General features: G+C 44.7%; 1 protein-coding gene across 1 annotated transcript in view; it reads right to left on the bottom strand.

Annotated features, from left to right (window-relative positions):
• Positions 1 to 10,922: 10,922 nt before the first annotated feature.
• Positions 10,923 to 25,444, bottom strand: part of CREB3L3 (cAMP responsive element binding protein 3 like 3) — a 34,653-nt gene continuing 20,131 nt past the window's right edge. The window contains exons 8-10 of the mRNA XM_075281485.1: positions 23,151 to 23,235; positions 20,981 to 21,077; positions 10,923 to 15,823 (exon numbers count right to left, since the gene is read on the bottom strand). Of these exons, the coding sequence (XP_075137586.1) occupies positions 15,474 to 15,823; positions 20,981 to 21,077; positions 23,151 to 23,235 (532 nt within the window). The 3' untranslated portion in view covers positions 10,923 to 15,473. The remainder of the gene's footprint in view (positions 15,824 to 20,980; positions 21,078 to 23,150; positions 23,236 to 25,444) is intronic.

Genomic DNA, 25,444 nt, shown 5'->3' on the forward strand with positions numbered 1-25,444 from the left:
AGAACGCTTACAGCACATTGTCCAGCAGCCAGTCAGACTCTGCCTCCTCTCCTCCTATTACCCAACAGTCTTGTCTTCCTTCCTCCCAAAATTCCGAAGCTTTACAGAACAATAACCCAAACTGTCCCTGCTCCCCAGAGCTGTTCTCCGCTCCTTTCATTGTCCCTCAACCTGCCTCTCCACGTCACGATTCCACGAACCTAACAGAGGAGCATCTGTGTCCAGATGCTCAAACACTAGAGTCTCCTCCATCTCCGTTCGATTTGGTGGTGGATGACCAGCAACCCACCCTCATCGACGATGATGTGACGCAGTTGCCGTCAGGGCATCCAGTTGACCGGCGCATTGTGCGGGAGGAGGAGATGAGACAGGAGTTGGAAGAGGAAGTGGTGGATGATGAGGACACTGACCCGACCTGGACAGGGGGGATGTCAAGCGGGGAAAGTAGTGTGGATGTTGAGGCAGGTGCAGCACCAAAAAGGGTAGCTAGAGGCAGAGGCAGAGGTCAGCAGCTTAGGCGAAGCCAGGCCACACCCGGAATCTCCCAAGATGTTCCAGTTCGTACCCAGCCCCGAAAAACTCCCACCTCGAGGGCACGTTTCTCGAAGGTGTGGAGTTTTTTCAAGGAATGCGCCGAGGACAGATATAGTGTTGTCTGCACAATTTGCCTCTCGAAATTGATTAGGGGCTCTGAGAAGAGCAACCTGTCCACCACTTCAATGCGCCGTCATTTGGAATCCAAGCACTGGAATCAGTGGCAGGCAGCAACGGCAGGACAAAGGCCGCCTGCCGTTCACGCCACTGCCACTGCCTCTGCCTCTGCCACTGCCACTGCTGACTGTGCTGGCGATGCACTCCAGAGGACGAGCCAGGACACCACTTCATCTGCCTCCGCCACTTTGTTGACTTCTACCTCATCCTCCCCTGGTCCTGTCTTATCTCCTTCTCCTGCACCATCAAAGGCACCATCAGGCGTTTCTTTACAACAACCCACCATCTCTCAGACATTGGAGCGGCGGCAGAAATACACTGCTAACCACCCACACGCGCAAGCCTTGAACGCCAACATCGCTAAACTGCTGGCCCAGGAGATGTTGGCGTTCCGGCTTGTTGAAACTCCCGCCTTCCTGGACCTGATGGCAACTGCGGCACCTCGCTATGCCGTCCCTAGCCGTCACTACTTCTCCCGGTGTGCCGTCCCCGCCTTGCACCAGCACGTGTCACTCAACATCAGGCGGGCCCTTAGTTCCGCGCTTTGCACAAAGGTCCACTTGACCACCGACGCGTGGACAAGTGCATGCGGACAGGGACGCTACATTTCACTGACGGCACACTGGGTGAATGTAGTTGAGGCTGGGACTGCTTCCCAAACTGGCCCGGTGTACCTCGTCTCCCCGCCTAACATTCCTGGCAGGGACACGAGAAGAACACCCCCCTCCTCCTCCTCCTCTACCGCCTCCTCCTCCGCCACCGCCTCCTCCTCCGCCACCGCCTCCTCCTCCGCTGTTAGATTGACCCCAGCTACGAGTTGGAAACGTTGCAGCACTGGCGTTGGTAGACGTCAGCAGGCTGTGCTGAAGCTGATCAGCTTGGGGGACAGACAGCACACTGCCTCCGAGGTGAGGGATGCCCTCCTCGATGAGACGGCAATATGGTTTGAGCCGCTGCACCTGGGCCCAGGCATGGTCGTTTGTGATAACGGCCGGAACCTGGTAGCAGCTCTGGAGCTTGCCGGACTCCAACATGTTCCATGCCTGGCCCACGTCTTCAACCTAGTGGTGCAACGTTTCCTAAAGAGCTACCCCAATGTTCCAGAGCTACTGGTGAAAGTGCGGCGCATGTGCGCCCACTTTCGCAAGTCGACAGTAGCCGCTGCTAGCTTAAAATCTCTCCAGCAACGCCTGCATGTGCCACAACACCGGCTTTTGTGCGACGTCCCCACACGCTGGAACTCAACGTTTCAGATGTTGAATAGAGTGGTTGAGCAGCAGAGACCTTTGATGGAATACCAGCTACAAAACCCTAGGGTGCCACAAAGTCAGCTGCCTCAGTTTCACATCCATGAGTGGCCATGGATGAGAGACCTTTGTGACATCCTACGGGTCTTTGAGGAGTCCACAAGGAGGGTGAGCTCTGAGGATGCGATGGTGAGCCTTACAATCCCGCTCTTGTGTGTTCTGAGAGAATCCCTGATTGACATCAGGGATAACTCAGATCACACAGAGGAGTTAGGGATAGCATCCGATCCGTCACAGCTGGAGAGTAGGTCCACACATCTGTCCGCTTCACTGCGTTTAATGGAGGAGGAGGAGGAGGAGGAGGAGGAAGAAGAGTTGTCCGATGATGTGATGGTGATACAGGAGGCTTCCGGGCAACTTCGAATCGTCCCATTGTTGCAGCGCGGATGGGTAGACATGGAGGATGAGGAGGAAATGGAGATTGAACTTTCCGGTGGGGCCAGAGGAGTCATGCCAACTAACACTGTGGCAGACATGGCTGAGTTCATGTTGGGGTGCTTTACAACCGACAAGCGTATTGTCAAAATCATGGAGGACAACCAGTACTGGATCTTTGCTATCCTTGACCCCCGGTATAAAAACAACATCTCGTCTTTTATTCCGGTAGAGGGGAGGGCCAATCGCATCAATGCTTGCCACAGGCAATTGGTGCAGAATATGATGGAGATGTTTCCAGCATGTGACGTTGGCGGCAGGGAGGGCAGTTCCTCCAGTAGGCAACCAAGTTCTCACCGGTCCACACAAACGAGGGGCACACTGTCTAAGGTCTGGGACACCTTGATGGCACCCCCTCGCCAAAGTGCCGCCACGGAGGGTCCTAGTGTCACCAGGCGTGAGAAGTATAGGCGCATGTTGCGGGAATACCTTTCCGACCACAGCCCTGTCCTCTCCGACCCCTCTGCGCCCTACACGTATTGGGTGTCGAAGTTGGACCTGTGGCTTGAACTTGCCCTATATGCCTTGGAGGTGCTGTCCTGTCCTGCCGCCAGCGTCCTATCTGAGAGGGTGTTCAGTGCAGCCGGTGGCATCATCACTGACAAGCGCACCCGTCTGTCAGCTGAGAGTGCCGACCGGCTCACTTTGATAAAAATGAACCACCACTGGATAGAGCCTTCATTTTTGTGCCCACCTGTGTAAAGCACCCCAACATGAAACTCCATGTCTGTACTCAACCTCTCCAATTCCTCCGCATCCTCATACTCATCCACCATAAGCGTTGCACAATTCTGCTAATACTAGGCTCCCTCCAACATGATTTCCCCCAACTCTGCTGGTTAGAGGCTCCCTCCACCCTGATTTCCACCAACTCTGCTGGTTAGAGGCTCCCTCCACCCTGCTTTCCCACAACTCTGCTGGTTAGAGGCTCCTTCCACCATGAATTTGCCCAAACTGGGCTGTTTAGAGGCTCCCTCCACCATGAATTGGTCCAAACTGGGTTTTTTAGAGGCTCCCTCCACCATGAATTGGTCCAAACTGGGCTGGTTAGAGGCTCCCTCCACCATGAATTGGTCCAAACTGGGCTGGTTAGAGGCTCCCTCCACCATGAATTTGCCCAAACTGGGCTGGTTAGAGGCTCCCTCCACAATTAATTGGTCCAAACTGGGCTAATTAGAGGCTCCCTCCACCATGAATTGGTCCAAACTGGGTTTTTTAGAGGCTCCCTCCACCATGAATTTGCCCAAACTGGGCTGTTTAGAGGCTCCCTCCACCATGAATTGGTCCAAACTGGGCTGGTTAGAGGCTCCCTCCACCATGAATTTCCCAAAACTTGGCTGTTTAGAGGCTCCCTCCACCATTAATTGGTCCAAACTGGGCTGGTTAGAGGCTCCCTCCACCATGAATTTGCCCAAACTGGGGTGGTTAGAGGCTCCCTCCACCATTAATTGGTCCAAACTGGGCTGGTTAGAGGCTCCCTCCACAATTAATTGGTCCAAACTGGGCTAATTAGAGGCTCCCTCCACCATGAATTGGTCCAAACTGGGTTTTTTAGAGGCTCCCTCCACCATGAATTTGCCCAAACTGGGCTGTTTAGAGGCTCCCTCCACCATGAATTGGTCCAAACTGGGCTGGTTAGAGGCTCCCTCCACCATGAATTGGTCCAAACTGGGCTGGTTAGAGGCTCCCTCCACCATGAATTTCCCAAAACTTGGCTGTTTAGAGGCTCCCTCCACCATGAATTTCCCAAAACTTGGCTGTTTAGAGGCTCCCTCCACCATTAATTGGTCCAAACTGGGCTGGTTAGAGGCTCCCTCCACCATGAATTTGCCCAAACTGGGGTGGTTAGAGGCTCCCTCCACCATTAATTGGTCCAAACTGGGCTGGTTAGAGGCTCCCTCCACAATTAATTGGTCCAAACTGGGCTAATTAGAGGCTCCCTCCACCATGAATTGGTCCAAACTGGGTTTTTTAGAGGCTCCCTCCACCATGAATTTGCCCAAACTGGGCTGTTTAGAGGCTCCCTCCACCATGAATTGGTCCAAACTGGGCTGGTTAGAGGCTCCCTCCACCATGAATTGGTCCAAACTGGGCTGGTTAGAGGCTCCCTCCACCATGAATTTCCCAAAACTTGGCTGTTTAGAGGCTCCCTCCACCATTAATTGGTCCAAACTGGGCTGGTTAGAGGCTCCCTCCACCATGAATTTGCCCAAACTGGGCTGTTTAGAGGCTCCCTCCACCATGAATTTGCCCAAACTGGGCTGGTTAGAGGCTCCCTCCACCATGAATTGTTCCAAACTCGGCTGGTTAGAGGCTCCCTCCACCATGAATTTGCCCAAACTGGGCTGTTTAGAGGCTCCCTCCACCATGAATTTGCCCAAACTGGGCTGGTTAGAGGCTCCCTCCACCATGAATTGGTCCAAACGGGTTTTTAGAGGCTCCCTTCACCATGAATTGGTCCAAACTTGGCTGTTTAGAGGCTCCCTCCACCATGAATTTGCCCAAACTGGGCTGTTTAGAGGCTCCCTCCACCATGAATTGGTCCAAACTGGGCTGGTTAGAGGCTCCCTCCACCATGAATTTCCCAAAACTTGGCTGTTTAGAGGCTCCCTCCACCATTAATTGGTCCAAACTGGGCTGGTTAGAGGCTCCCTCCACCATGAATTTGCCCAAACTGGGCTGTTTAGAGGCTCCCTCCACCATGAATTTGCCCAAACTGGGCTGGTTAGAGGCTCCCTCCACCATGAATTGGTCCAAACTGGGCTGGTTAGAGGCTCCCTCCACCATGAATTTGCCCAAACTGGGCTGTTTAGAGGCTCCCTCCACCATGAATTTGCCCAAACTGGGCTGGTTAGAGGCTCCCTCCACCATTAATTGGTCCAAACTGGGCTGGTTAGAGGCTCCCTCCACCATGAATTTGCCCAAACTGGGCTGTTTAGAGGCTCCCTCCACCATGAATTTGCCCAAACTGGGCTGGTTAGAGGCTCCCTCCACCATGAATTGGTCCAAACTGGGCTGGTTAGAGGCTCCCTCCACCATGAATTTGCCCAAACTGGGCTGTTTAGAGGCTCCCTCCACCATGAATTTGCCCAAACTGGGCTGGTTAGAGGCTCCCTCCACCATGAATTGGTCCAAACGGGTTTTTAGAGGCTCCCTTCACCATGAATTGGTCCAAACTTGGCTGGTTAGAGGCTCCCTCCACCATGAATTTGCCCAAACTGGGCTGTTTAGAGGCTCCCTCCACCATGAATTGGTCCAAACTGGGCTGGTTAGAGGCTCCCTCCACCATGAATTTCCCAAAACTTGGCTGTTTAGAGGCTCCCTCCACCATTAATTGGTCCAAACTGGGCTGGTTAGAGGCTCCCTCCACCATGAATTTGCCCAAACTGGGGTGGTTAGAGGCTCCCTCCACCATTAATTGGTCCAAACTGGGCTGGTTAGAGGCTCCCTCCACAATTAATTGGTCCAAACTGGGCTAATTAGAGGCTCCCTCCACCATGAATTGGTCCAAACTGGGTTTTTTAGAGGCTCCCTCCACCATGAATTTGCCCAAACTGGGCTGTTTAGAGGCTCCCTCCACCATGAATTGGTCCAAACTGGGCTGGTTAGAGGCTCCCTCCACCATGAATTGGTCCAAACTGGGCTGGTTAGAGGCTCCCTCCACCATGAATTTCCCAAAACTTGGCTGTTTAGAGGCTCCCTCCACCATTAATTGGTCCAAACTGGGCTGGTTAGAGGCTCCCTCCACCATGAATTTGCCCAAACTGGGCTGTTTAGAGGCTCCCTCCACCATGAATTTGCCCAAACTGGGCTGGTTAGAGGCTCCCTCCACCATGAATTGGTCCAAACTGGGCTGGTTAGAGGCTCCCTCCACCATGAATTTGCCCAAACTGGGCTGTTTAGAGGCTCCCTCCACCATGAATTTGCCCAAACTGGGCTGGTTAGAGGCTCCCTCCACCATGAATTGGTCCAAACTGGGCTGGTTAGAGGCTCCCTCCACCATGAATTTGCCCAAACTGGGCTGTTTAGAGGCTCCCTCCACCATGAATTTGCCCAAACTGGGCTGGTTAGAGGCTCCCTCCACCATGAATTGGTCCAAACGGGTTTTTAGAGGCTCCCTTCACCATGAATTGGTCCAAACTTGGCTGTTTAGAGGCTCCCTCCACCATGAATTGGTCCAAACTGGGGTGGTTAGAGGCTCCCTCCACCATGAATTTGCCCAAACTGGGCTGTTTAGAGGCTCCCTCCACCATGAATTGGTCCAAACTGGGTTTTTTAGAGGCTCCCTCCACCATGAATTGGTCCAAACTGGGCTGGTTAGAGGCTCCCTCCACCATGAATTGGTCCAAACTGGGGTGGTTAGAGGCTCCCTCCACCATTAATTGGTCCAAACTGGGCTGGTTAGAGGCTCCCTCCACCATTAATTGGTCCAAACTGGGCTGGTTAGAGGCTCCCTCCACCATGAATTTGCCCAAACTGGGCTGGTTAGAGGCTCCCTCCACCATGAATTGGTCCAAACTGGGGTTTTTAGAGGCTCCCTCCACCATGAATTGGTCCAAACTGGGGTTTTTAGAGTCTCCCTCCACCATGAATTGGTCCAAACTGGGGTTTTTAGAGGCTCCCTCCACCATGAATTTGCCCAAACTCTGCTGGTTAGAGGCTCAATCCACCCTGATTTTCAAAACAAATGTTGGTGCCAACCTCAACTTACTACAAGGGCCAAATTCACTGCTGGTGACAAGCTCTCCTCACTGCAAGTGCCAAATACACGTTTCAAGGTGTTTTCCTACTGTCAGAGAGGTGGTATTGAGTGTGTAAAGTGTGTAGTTGTTAGGCTGTGATGTTGGGGTAATAGAGGGTCTTTGGTGTGTTAGATGCCCCCAGACATGCTTCCCCTGCTGTCCCAGTGTGATTCCAGAGGTGTTGGCATCATTTCCTGGGGTGTCATAGTGGACTTGGTGACCCTCCAGACACGGATTTGGGTTTCCCCCTTAACGAGTATCTGTTCCCCATAGACTATAATGGGGTTCGAAACCCGTTCGAACACACGAACATTGAGCGGCTGTTCGAATCGAATTTCGAACCTCGAACATTTTAGTGTTCGCTCATCTCTATTTTAGATGCCTGGGCCTGCAGCATCTGCACACTCCTGCTGCTTCAGGAAACCAGTGGCAACAGGAGCATGGCGATGCTGCAATTCCGCTGCGCTGCCCCCCTTATAGTCCACATACTAACTATAAGACTCACCCTCATTTTACTCCCAAATTTGGGGGACAAAAAGTGCATCTTGTAGTCCAAAAAATACGGTAACTTTACATTCACCCACATTGAGCCTCATTTGACTTAAAGGGGTATTTCCATAACTCTTGTTCACCAACCTGCAAGCTGTGTGCTATCTTCACTTCCTGGTTTTCTTGGCACATTGGTGGGCGGGGTCTCACTTGCTCTGCTATCTGCTATGTTTGCAGTCAAGTAATGAGGGATTGGTTGTAAATGCATTACCACAGTATGATGTGGCAGAGCTGTAGCAGAGCTGGATTTGAGTCGGTTTGCATTACATACAGAGGTACCGGACTCCCATCTCATCCCTTATCAGCCAAATTCAATTAAACCAGCTGATAAGTGGAAGAGCTGAAGATAAAGAGCAGGGGTCCTCAAACTTTTTAAACAGTGGGCCGGAGGCAGAGCAGGTTGCACAGACATCGGAAGCGGTGCCCTCCAATAGGTAAAGTGAAGTGCGCTCCATGGCCTGGCCTGAGCTCCCCAGGAGCTTCATTATAAATGCACGCCTGCCGGCGTTGTCGACGGGGCCAGACAGAAGTGCTCGGTGGGCCGCATGTGGCCCGCGGCCTGCAGTTTGAGGACCCCTGATAAAGAGTTTAGAAATCCCCGAGCTCTCACCTCCCCCCTCCCCTATCTGAGGAGCTTCGTTACTTGCAGAAAAACACAGCTCAGAGCTGCTGCCGAGCAGGCAGCTACACCACTGAGGGACTGAGCAGATAAGCCTATGGTCTGGGGCCCGTGGTCATAGAAACGCATGTAAACAATGAAGTGTATAAATTAAAATAGAGGCCAAATAAAGCAGTTTTTATAAAGCAATGTATTTAGAAAAAGTCTTAAATCCACATAAACTAGCAGTATACATAGGATCCTTGTTATGGGACAACCCCTTTAATAGCCAAACACTCAGTTTGCTTGTAACCTGCATACTTCCTCCATAGACTGTACTGTTCTAAATAGCTTGGTGTCATCTGCAAATTTAGTCTATTAATCTCATCATCTATATTATTAAAGAGATTCTATCATTTGAAAATCACGTTTTTAAAGGGGTATTCCCATCACACTTGTTCACCAACCTGCAGGCTGTGTGCTCTCTTCACTTCCTGGTTTTCTCGGCACGTTGGTGGGCGGGGTTTCACTTGCTCTGCTATCTGCTATGTTTGCAGTCAGTAATTAGGGATTGGTTGTAAATGAATTACCACAGTATGAAGCTGATGTAGAGGCTGATGTAGCAGAGCTGGATTTGAGTCAGTTTGTAATACATGCAGAGGTACAGGACTCCCTATCTCAGCCCTTATCAGCCAAATTCAATTAAACTGACTGATAAGTGGAAGAGCAGGAGATAAGAGCTCAGAAATCCTGGAGCTCTCACCTCCCCCCTCCCCTATCTGAGGAGCTCTGTTGCTTGTCTGTGGCAGATACATACACAGCTCAGAGCTGCTCCCAGCACTCAGCCCCTCCCTACCTCCCCCCACCCCCGAGAGCAGGCAGTTACGTCACTTGGGGACTGAGCAGATAAGCCCATGGTCCGGGGCCCGTGGTCATAGAAACGCATGAAAACAATGAAGTGAATAAATTAAGATAGCGGCCAGACAAAGCAGCTTTGATAAAGCAATGTAGTTAGAAAAAGTCTTATATCCACATAAACTAGCAGTATAGATAAGATCCTTGTTATCGGACAACCCCTTTAAGTAATGGCATATTGGAATAGCCTTTATAAAGGCAATTCTACTCATATCTTTCTCTCTCTTGTGCTCCCCACCTTTTCTGTGAGGGAAAAAAAAGTGAATTGTGATATGCAAATTATGCTCAGGAAGCACACCAGCATCATTTCCCCCCACTCCCCGCCCTTTGTTGCATTTTGTTCACTCCTCCCTGCATCTTCTCCTCTTCTCAGTCTTGCATACCATCGGACTTTGTTTTGTTCGAGATTGAAATCCTGACCACTTGGGTTCAGGCAGAGTCTACTGGGCATGCTCCGTCAGCCATTTTGCCGTGGCCTCTTACACGAGCATACTGTGCCTGTGCAGTATGCTCGTGTAGTTCTATGCAGTACTATGCAATCTAGAGATAACTAAAGAGATGGAGGGAGAGAGGAAGGGGAAGTGAGGTGAGGGAGCTACTGTAGAAGTTACATAGAGGAAGCTGAACTATTTAAAACAAATGCAGAAGATGCCAGGAGCTCCCAGAGACACCCAGAAATCACTCAAAACACTGGTAAAGGTATATGGGTGCATTTATTAACCCATTAATAGCACTAACAGACCTTATAGTTCAAAAAAAAAAATCTCTTTTAAGGTTGATCAGTGTATTCAACAACAACTTTCCCAAAACCTTAAATTTAGGCATTTTTACAAAACTTTATATCAGCTTAATATTTTCAGTTTAATAATAAGTGTTCATAGAAGAAACATGTTCTAAAGCAGTCTCAGAGCAAGTTAAAGAGTAACAGATGTTTCCCCCAGATTTTGTTAAATGAACAATTCAGGTAAATATAACACATTTTTATACTTTTATTTATATTGTAGCTTCTGTCTCCACTTTTCCTTCATGTTAAACTGCTGAGTTTACTGCTCAAACCTGTTTTCAATGAGGACAGGCTGCAGTTTACAGAAGTCTATGGAGAGAGAAATACTAAGCAGCCAAATTAGTTTGAGGCAGGGATACATAGGATGTCTCCTAAAAAAAAAAAAAGAGATCTAAACTAATAGCTCAGAAAAAAACCTATTAGAGTTATGTAACGGATGAGCATTTAAAATGGTGTTGAGCATGGGCTATTCATTGGTGCATCAGAGAATTTCAAACCACCCCCATAAATAGAGGGGTTAAAATATCAGCTCCTATTGCGTGTACATGTACAGGTCCAATTTGTGGAGCAGGACAAATCTAATACAGTCCACATAGTGTACAATTAGAAAAGGCTAAGGATGGTGAGAGACATACTGAATATCTCAAAGTTGCTTAATTTTTTTGTCCTGTGTGGTCTCTAAGGGCCCCTTCACTCGGAGTATACGCTGGCTGATTCTGATCGTGTAAACGTTCAGAATCAGCGGTGTTTAAAACAGATCCCATCGCTTTCTATGGGAGCCGGCATACATGCACTCCTCATAGAAATGAATGGAAAAAAGCAGCCCATTCATTTCTATGGGGAGTGCACGTATGCCGGCTCCCATAGAAAGCAATGGGATCTGTTTGAAATGCTGCTGATTCGGAACGTTTACACATTCAGAATCAGCGTCTATACTCAGTGTGAAGGGGCCCTAATAAAATCAAAATGTATTCTTCACTGCCAGCCTCATTTATCAAAAGCTACCAGGTACTTTAAAGGGATTCTACCATTAAAAACCTTTTTTTTTTCTCGTTGACATGACGGAATAGCCTTAAGAAAGGCTATTCTTCTCCTACCTTTAGATGTCTTCTCCGCTCCGCCGTTCGGTTAAAATCCCGTTTTTCATCGGTATGCAATTGAGTTCTCTTGCAGCACTGGGGGCGGGCCCCAGCACTCAAACAGCACTGGGGGCATTACCAAACCTGCGAAAGAACTCTCCAGCACCAAATCCATCTTATTCAGGAACGGGCTCTCTTCGCGTCTTCTTCCGGCAGTGGCTTCAAAATTCTAGGCCTCAGACCTAGGGCAAAGCCGACTACGCATGCCCATCAGCCACAAGAAAATGGCCACTTACACAGTATTGTAAGCAGCCATTTTTTGTGGCTGGCAGGCATGCGCAGTTGGCTGCCCGAGTCCTGGAAGTTTGAAGCCACCGCCGGAAGAAGATGTGAAGGAGACCGACCCCAGTGCTGTGAGAGAACTCATTTGCATTAAAACGAAAACCGGATTGTATACCAAACGGCAGCGCAGAGAAGACATCTAAAGGTAGGAGAAGAATAGCCTTTCTTAAGGCTATTCCTACAAGGTAGGCAGAAAAAATTGAGTTTTAATTATAGGATCCCATTAAGCTTGGAAAGCAAATGCATAGCAGCTCAACACTACAGGGAAACATTACAAGACCTTCAAACTTTCAGGAGTAAATAATGCACCCTCTTTAACCTTTTTGGGGGCTAATTTACTGATGCACCAATGAATAGCTCATGCTCAGTAATATATATAGTGCCCATCTGTTACAGGAATCTGAAGTTCTTTCTGCACTATTACCTTGGATCTTTTTATATGAAATACAGTATATGGACACAGATGTCTTGCTGCCGAGCTTTATTCACATCTATACTGCTTAGTGCTTCTAAAGCCTGCTGGAAAACTAATAAGTGCTGTTATCTGATATTACAAAGTTTCTTATATTCACCTAAATTAATGGAAACATTGACATGACAGTTACTGATAAAGTGAACTTTCACTAAAGATTATTTATAGATAAAGGATTGACATATATAGAATGAAGAAGTATTGAGATTTTCTGAATGAGTATAAATAATATTTAGATGGATTTTTTCTTTTCAGTTTACCCCTGATTTATTTTCCTGCATCTTTAATTCTACCTTTAGGCTGGTCTTACACGACCGTATTGAATATACGGTCCGCAAGTTGCTGATCAGCAACACTAGTTGCTGATTGGCAACATAGACTCCTCAGATGTCCATGTCCTGCCGCACTCGCCCATAAAGTACTATTGCCGAGTGTGTGCAGTGCCGCAATTCACGGGCATAACGGACATGCTCTATAAATTGCGGCCCGGCCACACCACAGATAAAATATCTGGTTGTGTAAAAGGCCACATTGAATATAATGTGTCCGCAATTGAAAACCCTCAATTGCGGACCATTTGTGGACTTACCTTACGGCCGTGTAAGACCAGCCTTAACGTTATCAATGTTGTCTGAATGTAATAAAACACCACTGTAGATGTGAATAGGAAAGTGTTTATCTAGCTATAGATATACATATACACTATCTCACAAAAGTGAATACACCCCTGACAGTTTTATAATTGTTCCATTATATATTTTCATGGGACAGCACTGAACATATGACACTTTGATACACTTTAGATCAGGGGTCCTCAAACTTTTTAAACAGTGGGCCGGAGGCAGAGCAGGTCGCACAGACATCGGGAGCGGTGCCCTCCAATAGGTAAAGTGAAGTGCGCTCCATGGCCTGGCCCGAGCTTGCCTGGAGCTTCATTATAAATGCACGCCTGCCAGCATTGTCAGCGGGGCCAGACAGAAGTGCTTGGCGGGCCGCATGTGGCCCATGGGCCGCAGTTTGAGGACCCCTGCTTTAGATACTTTGATCTAAAGTAGTCAGTGTACAGCTTGTATAACAGTGTATTTTTGGTGTGCCATCAAAATCACTCAACACACAGCCTTTAATGTCTAAATCCCTCGTGTGAACAAGGAGCAGATGTCTTAGATTTGGTGTCATCACTCTCATACTGGTCACTGGAAGTTAAACATGGCACCTCGTGGCAAAGAACTCTCTGAGTTTATCATTTAATTGTCTGCAAACTTAAATATGTTTGTGGGAGAACCCCTTTAAAGGGGTTAGCCTCTAGACATGGCAGGATCGCTAGTCAGTGAGGGTGGGAGGGGTTAGGTTAGTGAGATGGAGGGTTTTGTAATGGAGTGAGAGAGGAGGGGGCTGAGTGAGAGAGAGTTAGTGCAGCAGCTACCAGAAGCTACAGCATGTAAACAAGGACAGAGAATGCAGCAGCAACCAGAGACACCCAGATATCACTCCAATAACAGCTAAAGGTATATGGGTGTATTTATTAACCCATCACTAGCACTAACACACCTTTATTAAAAAAAAAAAAAAAATTCTGCCCAGGAAATCCCCTTTAAGTAAACTAACTTTATTTTTTCCTGAATCAATAGTACAAGTGAAGGGAACAAGCCTTGCAATATACTTTACTACAGTGTTTTTATCTGTAAAGGGAGTCTGTCAGCAGGAACTTCATTATCATACTATTGACAGTACTTTGTACCTTTCTAAAGATGCCTTTCTTATTCCGCATTGCAGCTCCATTTTCATGAAAATTAACATTTTATTCTTATACAAATTGTCTGCAGTTAGGGGCAGTTATTTAATGTGGCGAGAAGACCTGGAAGGAAAAGAGACTTTACTTCTTATCTAAGTGATTTTGTCAAATTCTCTGTACACAAATAAATGAGTTTAAAATGAAGTCTATGGAGGTGGTGAAGCAGGAAGAGGAGGAGAAAGGCCAAGATATGAGGCCCTCTATAGAATTAAGTGAGTCATTTGTCTTTGTATGTGAAAATGAAGTTATGCAATTTTCCAATTAACCATATGTATCAGTTTCTCATAATTTTCCATATCTCTTCTTGTTATCATTCAGTTGGAACCTTCTTTGTTTTCTTCCAGTAAAAATACCTCTGTCCTGGTTATGTGATCTTCACACAAGTATACAGCTCATTTATCTTTTTTTTTTTAATCTACGTTGAGTAAACTCTAAAAGTTCCTAATGAAAAAAGTAGGCAGAGAGCTTGAAAACTGTGGGGAATGGATATAGAAATGCTCATAACTTTCTTTTCTACTTATTTGCTGAAACTGGAATACCCATTTAAGGAACTGCACAAGAGTTTGCAGTTTTTGCATGACAAGGCCAGGCCACACACTGTTTGTGAAATTGAATCTTTTGGAAAGTTAGGTCTAGGAGATTTTAAAAATACTCATTGGCGAAAATAGATGTGGCAGGGCCACAAGGCGAACATTCAGACCCCAGAGTATAATAATTGGAGACCCAGGGGAGGATACAGACATAAAAAACAATGTTACTTACCTCTCCTTGCCTCTGGTGCACTCCCCGCTACTTTCGTCCATTTTTAATGCTGGACTAGATGTCACCTGAACCAGGCCAGTGTCGCAACCCATAATGGGACGTCACCAAACAGGCCCGCAGACTGCTGGAGCGAAGGAGAGGTAAGTAACAGTGTTTTTTATGTTCCCTCACCTTTCCTGGGACTCTGATCATTATAGTCTCGGGTCTGAAAAGACCCTGGAGTATAATGATAGCAGAGTTTGTGGGGGTTAGTGTGCCCGTGGCCTTACTTACCAATCCCTGCTCCTACTCACAGCTGCCTCCGGTTCTGCATAAGGGGAAGCGCAGGAGACAATGTGCTGGAGCAAGGATCAGTAAGTAAATAGGGCCCATTACCTGATTTAAAAAAATAAATAAATCAGGGGTCTGCCATGCCTCCTAATGTCCCAGGCCTACGCCACTGAACATACCACATATAAACCCATTATAAGTCAGCTTTTCTAAAACTGAAGATACAGTCTACTTATGAGAAAAGATGCTGAAAAATATAGACTAGATATAAGCAACAGTGTAACTTGATTATACAAAAAAAAAAATAAATAGTAGGGAACATTCTTTGACTTCGCCTTGTAGAAATACAAACAATAGATCATGGCATGTACATGCAAATTTACGTGGACAATAGCAGTCTTTATACTATGAATTATTAATTGCAGCTGACAATATATAATATCTATTTGTCAGCATAAGGTTAAAAATTAGTATTGAGCAAAACTGTAGTTATGTAACTGATGGCAGATTTTTAGCTACTGTCAATTGCCAACTTTATGCGTGATAGAGCACCCTCTATATTTCCCTCTTCAAATAATCATCTAGTTACACAAACATATGATCTACATTTTCTACCATCTTGAGCTAACTGGTTCCCATGAGGTCCATTCCCTATATCTTGTCCCTATTATGTTGTCCTGTGTTTGAATAATATCTTTATTTTCTGGTTGGAAATTTACAGTTCACCCTCTTGTTCCAAGGATTCTTTCCAAGACAAATGTGCTATCACTTGTGGCTCCACATAATCATCCGTTGACCCATATAGGATTTCTTCTCTACTGTGATCCATCAACGGGACTTGCTCTTCATTTAGCTGCCTCGTCTGATTCTTTACATCAGTTGTCTGTTCTTCAGCTGATTGTTGTGCTTTTATAGACAGTACTTCATCCAGGTATTTTCTTAGAGACCTCATTTCTCTGTTAGGTGTCTGGCTTCCTGGACTACCCCAGTGCGCAGCCTCTCGGGTCTCATGTTGAAAATGTAACACTCTTGATGAGGCTGCGTTATGCAAGGACCTGGAAAAGACTAGTAATAGCAAGGAATGTTAGCTGGGTTATGTAACCTTTCCAGTCTCATACAGTATATGCACAGAATTAAAAGTCATTTAGTCTTCTTACCATATTAACTCCTTTTGCACATAGCCTAAAAGTGCCTTATGTCAGTTTTGAAATATGAGGCCTGGTCCATGTGTCACTTTATATGGCAATAACTTTGACATGCTTTAACTTACACAAGTGATTTTGAGATTGATTTTTTTATGACACATTGTACTTTATGTTAGTGGTAAACATTGATCAATATTTTTGTATATATAAAAAAAAAAGGAAATTTGTGAAAAAAAAGTTAGTAATTTTCAAAATATGAAATACTCTGCTTTTCAAATAGTCTTACCATCAAAATACATGAATACATACAGTCCTATGAAAAAGTTTGGGCACCCCTATTAATCTTAATCATTTTTAGTTCTAAATATTTTGGTGTTTGCAGCAGCCATTTCAGTTTGATATATCTAATAACTGATGGACACAGTAATATTTCAGGATTGAAATGAGGTTTATTGTACTAACAGAAAATGTGCGATATGCATTAAACCAAAATTTGACCGGTGCAAAAGTATGGGCACCTCAACAGAAAAGTGACATTAATATTTAGTAGATCCTCCTTTTGCAAAGATAACAGCCTCTAGTCGCTTCCTGTAGCTTTTAATCAGTTCCTGGATAAAGGTATTTTGGACAAACAATTCAAGTTCAGTTAAGTTAGATGGTCGCCGAGCATGGACAGCCTGCTTCAAATCATCCCACAGATTTTCAATGATATTCAGGTCTGGGGACTGGGATGGCCATTCCAGAACATTGTAATTGTTCCTCTGCATGAATGCCTGAGTTGATTTGGAGCAGTGTTTTGGATCATTGTCTTGTTGAAATATCCATCCCCGGCGTAACTTCAACTTCGTCACTGATTCTTGAACATTATTCTCAAGAATCTGCTGATACTGAGTGGAATCCATGCGACCCTCAACTTTAACAAGATTCCCGGTGCCGGCATTGGCCACACAGCCCCAAAGCATGATGGAACCTCCACCAAATTTTACAGTGGGTAGCAAGTGTTTTTCCTGGAATGCTGTTTCTTTTTGGACGCCATGCATAACGCCTTTTTTTTTATAACCAAACAACTCAATCTTTGTTTCCAAAATGAAGTTGGCTTCTCCAAATGTGCTTTTGCATACCTCAGGCAACTCTATTTGTGGCGTACGTGCAGAAACGGCTTCTTTCTCATCACTCTCCCATACAGCTTCTCCATGTGCAAAGTGCGCTGTATAGTTGACCGATGCACAGTGACACCATCTGCAGCAAGATGATGCTGCAGCTCTTTGGAGGTGGTCTGTGGATTGTCCTTGACTGTTCTCACCATTCTTCTTCTCTGCCTTTCTGATATTTTTCTTGGCCTGCCACTTCTGGGCTTAACAAGAACTGTCCCTGTGGTCTTCCATTTCCTTACTATGTTCCTCACAGTGGAAACTGACAGGTTAAATCTCTGAGACAACGTTTTGTATCCTTCCCCTGAACAACTATGTTGAACAATCTTTGTTTTCAGATCATTTGAGAGCGGACTGTCCATGTTCGGCGACCATCTAACTTAACTGAACTTGTATTGTTTTGTAAAGAGGAATGGTCCAAAATACCTTTATCCAGGATCCAGGAACTGATTAAAAGCTACAGGAAGCGACTGGAGGCTGTTATCTTTGCAAAAGGAGGATGTACTAAATATTAATGTCACTTTTCTGTTGAGGTGCCCATATTTTTGCACCGGTCAAATTTTGGTTTAATGCATATTGCGCATTTTCTGTTAGTACAATAAACCTCATTTCAATCCTGAAATATTACTGTGTCCATCAGTTATTAGATATATCAAACTGAAATGGCTGTTGCAAACACCAAAATATTTAGAACTAAAAATGATTAAGATTAATAGGGGTGCCCAAACTTTTTCATAGGACTGTATTATGTACCATATCTCTTCTTTATATTGGCATCATGTTTTAAATATCCTTTAATTCATATTAGACGTTCAAAGGCTTGCAAGTGTAACAGCGACTTTCCAGATTACAAGAAAATTTCCCAATCTCATTTCATAGGGATCACTTCATATAAAGGCCTACATATTAGGAACCCCCATAAATCACCCCAGTTTCAAAACTGCACCCCTCAAATCGCATTTTGGAATTTAAACAATATGGAGGTGAAATTTAGACTTATTTTTTTTCAATTATACATTAATTTAGCTCTAAAAAAAAAGGCATTCACAAAAACACATTCACACGGGGTACAAAGATAGAATGTAGCTCACAGTTTCCCCATAGTCCAGAAATACCCCACATATGAATGTAAACTAAAGTTTGGGTACACGGCAGTGCGCAGAAAGGTGAGAGCGACACTGGGCATTTTGGAAAGCAAAATTGTTTTAAGGTGCCATGTCTCATTTACAGGGCTCTTAGAGTACCAATACAATGGAAACCCTCCAAAAGTGACCCCCTACAGTGTAAACCCCTGACAGAAATTATGAAGGGCTATGGTGAGCATTTTGATGCCACAGCTGTTTCACAGATTTTAGTAACACTGATGTATAAATTAACACTTTTTCCAATAAACCATCAATTTAGCCCCAAATTTTTCATTTTCACAAAGGAGGATAAAGGAGAAAAAGCTCCTCAAAGTTCGTTACACAATTTCTACTGAACACAGCAATGCCCCATATGTGGTTGTAAACTGCTGTATGAGTACATAGTGGGGCTCAGAATAGATAGAGCACTATTTGGCTTTTGGACAGCAGAATTTGCTGGAATAGCATTCGGTTGCCATGTCATATTTGCAGAGCCCCTAAAGTATCAGTACAATTGACTCCACATATGACATTTACAGTGCCTTGCGAAAGTATTCGGCCCCCTTGAACTTTTCAGCCTTTTGCCACATTTCAGGCTTCACATATAAAGATATAAAATTTTAATTTTGGGGGGAAGAATCAATAATAATTGGAAAACAATTGTGAAGTGGAATGAAATTTATTGTATATTTTAAACTTTTTTAACAAATAAAAAACTGAAAAATTGAGCGTGCAAAATTATTCGGCCCCCTTGCATTAATACTAATACAAGTCGCTTGTGGTATGTCTCTATCAGTTTTGCACATCGAGAGACTGAAATTCTTGCCCATTCTTCCATGCAAAGCAGTTGGAGCTCAGTGAGGTTGGATGGAGAGCGTTTGTGATCAGCAGTTTTCAGCTCTTTCCACAGATTCTCGATTGGATTCTGGACTTTGACTTGGCCATTCTAACACCTGGATACGTTTATTTGTGTCCCAGTTGTTGTTGATTCTTCCCGAAAAATTAAAATGTTATATCTTTATGTTTGAAATTTCAAATCTTTAAGTTTCAAATACTTTCGCAAGGCACTGTAGAACGTTAGCCTGAGTACACCAATGTGATATATGTGGCCATAAACTGCAATTTGGGACGCAGTAGGGTACAGATGTGAAGGAATTCTATGTAGCTTTGGATTGCTTATTTAGATGTTTGGTATCTGGATGTCTTGTCATGTTTGCAGAGCCTTTAAGGTATCAGAAAAGTAGAATCCCCTAAGGATCCCCATTTTGTAACATCTACCCTTCAAAGAATTTATCAAGGGGTGTAGTGAGCATTCGTTTCCCATATGTCTATGCACAGCGGATGGTGAAAAGTGAACATGTAACCTGTATGGAGTTCATTGGGAACACCAAATTTGCTACTATTTTCCCAGTACCTCCTATGATGGGGGGTCACTCTGGGGTTCACTGGTATCTTTTGCCTCCTAAACTGTAAATCTGGAGTGTACCCCGATACACGCTTGCACAGCTTTTATATTCCCTTCCTGCCACAGCTAGTTTGTTGACGCTTTTTGGGGGGTTTTGTCTTCACATTTTTTATTTTTCTGGTGATGAAGCCATATGAGGGCTATTTTTCTGCGCAATGAGATGCATTTCATAATTACACCATTTATGGGTGCCTATAACTTATTGAATACGTTTTTTATTAACTTTTTTTTGGTGGATTAAAAAATAAATAAAAAATTCTGGCATCGCATTTTACTTTTTAAATTTTTTCTTTGCTGCGTACAGCATAAGTAACATGTTTGCTTTATTCTTTGGGTCTGTACAATTATAGTGATAACAAATTTATATTGTTTTTTATGCATTAATAATTTTGCAGAACGAAAACCCATTTGAGGAGATCAATCTATGTTTTTTGCATCGTCATCTTCCAAAATGTGTAACATTTTTCGGTTGACAGAGCTGGTTCTTGCTAGTTTTTAGTGAGACAACCTGTGCTTTAATTGGTAATGTTTTGGGGTGCATGTGACTTTTTTATCACTTTTTAAAGCATATTTTACAAGGTGAAATGGAAAAAGACTGAAGTAATAATTTTTCGCCCTTTTTTCTGATTTTCACAGTGTAGATTAAACAATGTTTTTATTCATTTAAATTTTTTTTCTATAATTAATTTTATGTAGGAAAGAGGCATTTTTTGGGACTTTATTCTATTATTATTTTTTTTTCACACACTATATTTTTAGGGTCAGGGATAATAACACTCCTTAGGGAGTGGGCAGGCGTATGGAGACTTAGAAGCCATTTTCACTCCACTGGGGGATTATGGGAAATATATGCAAATCAGTTTTCCAGGATGTAATTAGGAAAACAGTGCTTCTGTTCACTGCCTCTTAGGACAGCCCCCTCAACATCATGCATGACTTTTTCCCAATAAGCCTAATAACATGCAAGCAGAAAAAGGAACCCATTGAAGTCAACGGGAGGTTTTTTTTCAGCGCTGAATCTGACGCGGATCCCACACCAAATTCAGTGCCATTTTCCTCCGTGTGAATGCACCCTTACTCCTGGGTTCATAAATGATTTTGGCTATGTTCACATTTGTTATTTATTTCACTTACTTGTTTTGTTTTGTTTTTTTATTTATTTACTTAAACAGTGATATTTAATCTGGAAAAATGGTGGACACAATAATGAAAACCCAAATGGATACCATTATATTGAATACTACCTGCTCATCTCTACCATTTCTATCACTTGTAAATCTTTAGCACAGGTGTGAGATCCATTGAGATTAAAGTGCATAAAGATTTGAGTAACTTACCTCTGACTGGTTGGAAATCACTTCCCTCTAGGGCGTTATTTTTTGTAAATTGACTGATGGATGGGAAAATTATAAGCGAGAAAGATAGTAGTAATACCTGCAAGTAGAATAATAAGTAAGTAGACTACTTCAACATACATTTTTTTTTTTTTTTTTTTTTTTTTTTTAGGCGCCGCCCCCCTGAGGGGCTTGGCTGCCTTGATGCAGTGCTCCAAGCTGGGAGCAAACTTTTCTTTCCTTTTTCACTCTTTTTCTCTGTAACTTCAAGAATCCGGTAACCAAGCAATCTAGCACTATGAATTTAGCAACTATAAATCGAATGGAAGACCCTGTGGAGTTTTTTGTTCCTTTTGTTTCCATTGTAAAGCATGGACTCAAGACCTGGTTCAGCTGGTTTCCACATGTGCCTGTTACCATCCCCCCAGCTAGGACAGCATGGCTCAACATGCGGCATGGAAGAGAAACCTACATGGAAATGCGGACTTCTTCTTTCAAGGAGATGATTTCTGGCGTCAATTGCTGTTGTGTGAAGATGCTACAGCTGACTGGTATTTCTTTCTATTACTGTGGACACGTGGGACTCTGTTACAACCTGGGAACCATCACCCACCTACCCCAGGAGTTATGGAAGCTTGGCAAGAGAGCAGCACCCTGTATACCTGGATGGTTTCTGACTTCCTTGGGGCAGTAGAACACTGTGGTAAGGAGGAGGAGGACGGCTTGTGATGAAGGACATTTGGGGCATTTTTTGTGGTTAAAAGGACAATAGTGCTGATGCAAGATACCGAACTATCAGCTGTGAGCAGGAGATCTCACCACCTACCAAAGGAACTGCCACATGTTATCATGATATCTGCATATGTCCCCCACCTCTGCAAAATTTCTGCTTGTTATATCCACATGCTGTGACCCCCTCCTCGTGTCCTACAACCAAGTCGGCTGTATTATTATTATTATAATTATTATTATTAACATCAATCCGCACAGAGAACTAAATGATCCTGCAGTGTGTCTGTGTTTCTTTCTTTTTTAGTTGCTCTGATTCCTAGGATTTTTCTATCTGCCATGAGCTTCTATGTGTTTCTCTCTTGTTATATACTACTGTACCATCTATGAAACTGTATCACTGAAATTTCCCCATTGTGGGACTATTAAAGGAATATCTTATCTTATCTTATCTTATTAGTACTGAGAGATTTGTTCTTTTATTTGTAATTGACTTACTTTTACACATTTCTCAGTCTATAGGAACACATTACCATCTGACACTAGGTTCACACTAGTGTTTGAGTTTCTTTGGGTCCACTTGGGGACCTGAAAAATGGAAACCCTATCTGTTTAAAAAGTGCATACCTGCGGATACCCACGGACTCCATAGAGTATAACGGGATTCACTGGGTTTCTGCCCAAGATTGACTGTGAGAAAAGTTCTGTGTGGTACCAATGTTTGGTATCTATGACTTTTTTTTTTGGTATCTATTGTCACTCCTTGGGGAGAGACCACCATATATGGTGCTCTCTCCCCAAGGAGTGACAATATCCCCTTAACTCTGTCTAAGCCTCTCACCTCTACCAGGTTATAGTCCTCTCTAAATCGAGCTGATGAGATGCAAGTACATGGAAACGGCTGTCCTCGATTGAGAGACTATACCTGGTAATAATCCCAGCATCATTGAGCGCCCTCTATTGGTTTGCAACACAGAGGCAGCATCTGACTTCCTAATTACATCATGGAAGACAGATTTGCATATTCTTCCCAAGAACATTGCACAGTAATAGATCTTATCGTGGGGCATCAGGGGGGTAATCCAGGGTCTTCTGGATGCCATGATCAATAGTGATCACAGCATCCAGGGCGTTAATCCGACAGAGTCGGAAGATACTCAGTGAGAGAAACGTCTGTGCCAGGGGTGCCATATGGTGTTAACCATATGCTCCGTGTGATGTTATAGAAGGAAGGGGTTAATGTCTGAATATAAGGCTGTATTTTTTTTGTCGTTTATGTTTCTAAATAAATAAACAGGCAAAACCCTGTTCACATTGAACTGCGTCACTATCTTACTGCATTTGCGCCCATTTTGCCTACCTCTATAGACCTAATCCCCCACACATTACAATATATTACAATAGTACTACAATATATGTTATTAATCAAATAAGTGTTACTTACGGCTACACATGTTCCTGTTTGAGCAGTCTTTCCTGCAGTCTGAGAGACAAGTGATTGAAGTTTGCGCAATTGTTCAATCAGGGACCTATATAGACATCCAAAAAAAGGTTCTGGTTTTAATTTATATTCACTGTGTATCTTCATGTAGTAAATGGGACATTTGCTAGGTAGGCCTAAATAAATGCTCATTGTTGAAACGCAAATAAGCTTACATTGCTGAAGGTTCCTCTACTTTAACATTGTTGGAGTGGGATGAGTAGGGCTCATCAGTAAAATTAAAGGGGTTCTCCCATCTCAGTCTTTCTCCAGGCTGTATACAGTGTTCGCTTCTCACTTCCTGTATTTCTCTTCCCTCCCCCTTCCTCTACCTAAAGGGGCTGGAGAAGTCTCAACACTTAAACAGATCAGATAATCTGCAGATTATTTTACAGAAGGGGCTCTGTGTTATCTGTGTGTTTACATAGAGAGATAACAGACTCAGCTGTATCAGCAAACTGCAATTAGCTAAGTGATTGTCCTGCCAGCACTGAGTAAGTGACCTCACTTGTCCTATCTCCCAGGTCCGTGGTTATAGCAACACAGTGTAAGCAATGGGGAAAATAAGGTCACTTAGCAGGAAAACAGAGCAGAATTTCTAAATCAATATATTAGGGAAAATTCTTCAATTTACATAAGCTACCAGTATAGACAGCATCCTTGAGATGGGACAACCCATTTAATTCTGGGGGTCCACAGGTACATACCCACATAGCAGCAGACCTCAAGCAGCAGCAAGACACTGCAAAATCATTGGTGACTGGGGCCCTCGCAGTGTGATCATATAGAGTATATGTATGACATAGGGTGATTGTACTATTCTCTGCCAGAGTGAAATTGGGGCCTAGCTGGCTCAAGGGCCCAATGGGGAAATTACTAGAGATGAGCGAACAGTGTTCTATCGAACACATGTTCGATCGGATATCAGGGTGTTCGTCATGTTCGAATCGAATCGAACACCGCGTGGTAAAGTGCGCCAAAATTCGATTCCCCTCCCACCTTCCCTGGCGCCTTTTTTGCACCAATAACAGCGCAGGGGAGGTGGGACAGGAACTACGACACCGGGGGCATTGAAAAAAATTGGAAAAAGTCATTGGCTGCCGAAATCAGGTGACCTCCATTTTAGACGAATAGTGGATTTCAAATCCGGGTCATATGAGAATGTGAACTTTGTGACTATGAGACAGGGATAGCTGTACAGGCAGGGATAGCTAGGGATAACCTTTATTTAGGGGGGAATGTTATTAAAAATAACTTTTTGGGGCTCTATCGGGTGTGTAATTGTGATTTTTGTGAGATAAACTTTTTCCCATAGGGATGCATTGGCCAGCGCTGATTGGCCAGAGTACGGAACTCGACCAATCAGCGCTGGCTCTGCTGGAGGAGGCGGAGACTAAGATCGCTCCACACCAGTCTCCATTCAGGTCCGACCTTAGACTCCGCCTCCTCCAGCAGAGCCAGCGCTGATTGGCCGAATTCCGTACTCTGGCCAATCAGCACTGGCTAATGCATTGTATTGGCGTGATGAAGCAGTGCTGAATGTGTGTGCTTAGCACACACATTCAGCTCTACTTCATCGGGCTAATAGAATGCATTGGCCAATCAGCGCTGGCCAATGCATTCTATTAGCTTGATGAAGCAGAGTGTGCACAAGGGTTCAAGCGCACCCTCGGCTCTGATGTAGCAGAACCGAGGCTGCACAAGGGTTCAAGCGCACCCTCGGCTCTGATGTGGCAGAGCCGAGGGTGCACAAGGGTTCAAGCGCACCCTCGGCTCTGATGTACTCTGGCCAATCAGCGCTGGCCAATGCATTCTATTAGCCCGATGAAGTAGAGCTGAATGTGTGTGCTTAGCACACACATTCAGCTCTACTTCATCGGGCTAATAGAATGCATTGGCCAATCAGCGCTGGCCAATGCATTCTATTAGCGTGAACTGAGTTTGCACAGGGGTTCTAGTGCACCCTCGGCTCTGCTACATCAGATTGCTACATCTGATGTAGCAGTGTCGAGTGTGCATCAGATGTGTAGTTGAGCAAAACTGACTCAGCACTGCTAAGTCTCTGCATTCGCATAGGAATGCATTGGCCAGCCTTCGGCCAATCAGCGCTGGCTCTGCCGGAGGAGGCGGAGTCTAAGGTCGGACCTGAATGGAGACTGGTGTGGAGCGATCTTAGACTCCGCCTCCTCCAGCAGAGCCAGCGCTGATTGGTCGAGTTCCGTACTCTGGCCAATCAGCACTGGCCAATGCATTTCTAT

The sequence above is a fragment of the Leptodactylus fuscus genome, chromosome 1 (assembly GCF_031893055.1).
Source record: "Leptodactylus fuscus isolate aLepFus1 chromosome 1, aLepFus1.hap2, whole genome shotgun sequence".
Taxonomy (NCBI): Eukaryota; Metazoa; Chordata; class Amphibia; order Anura; family Leptodactylidae; genus Leptodactylus; species Leptodactylus fuscus.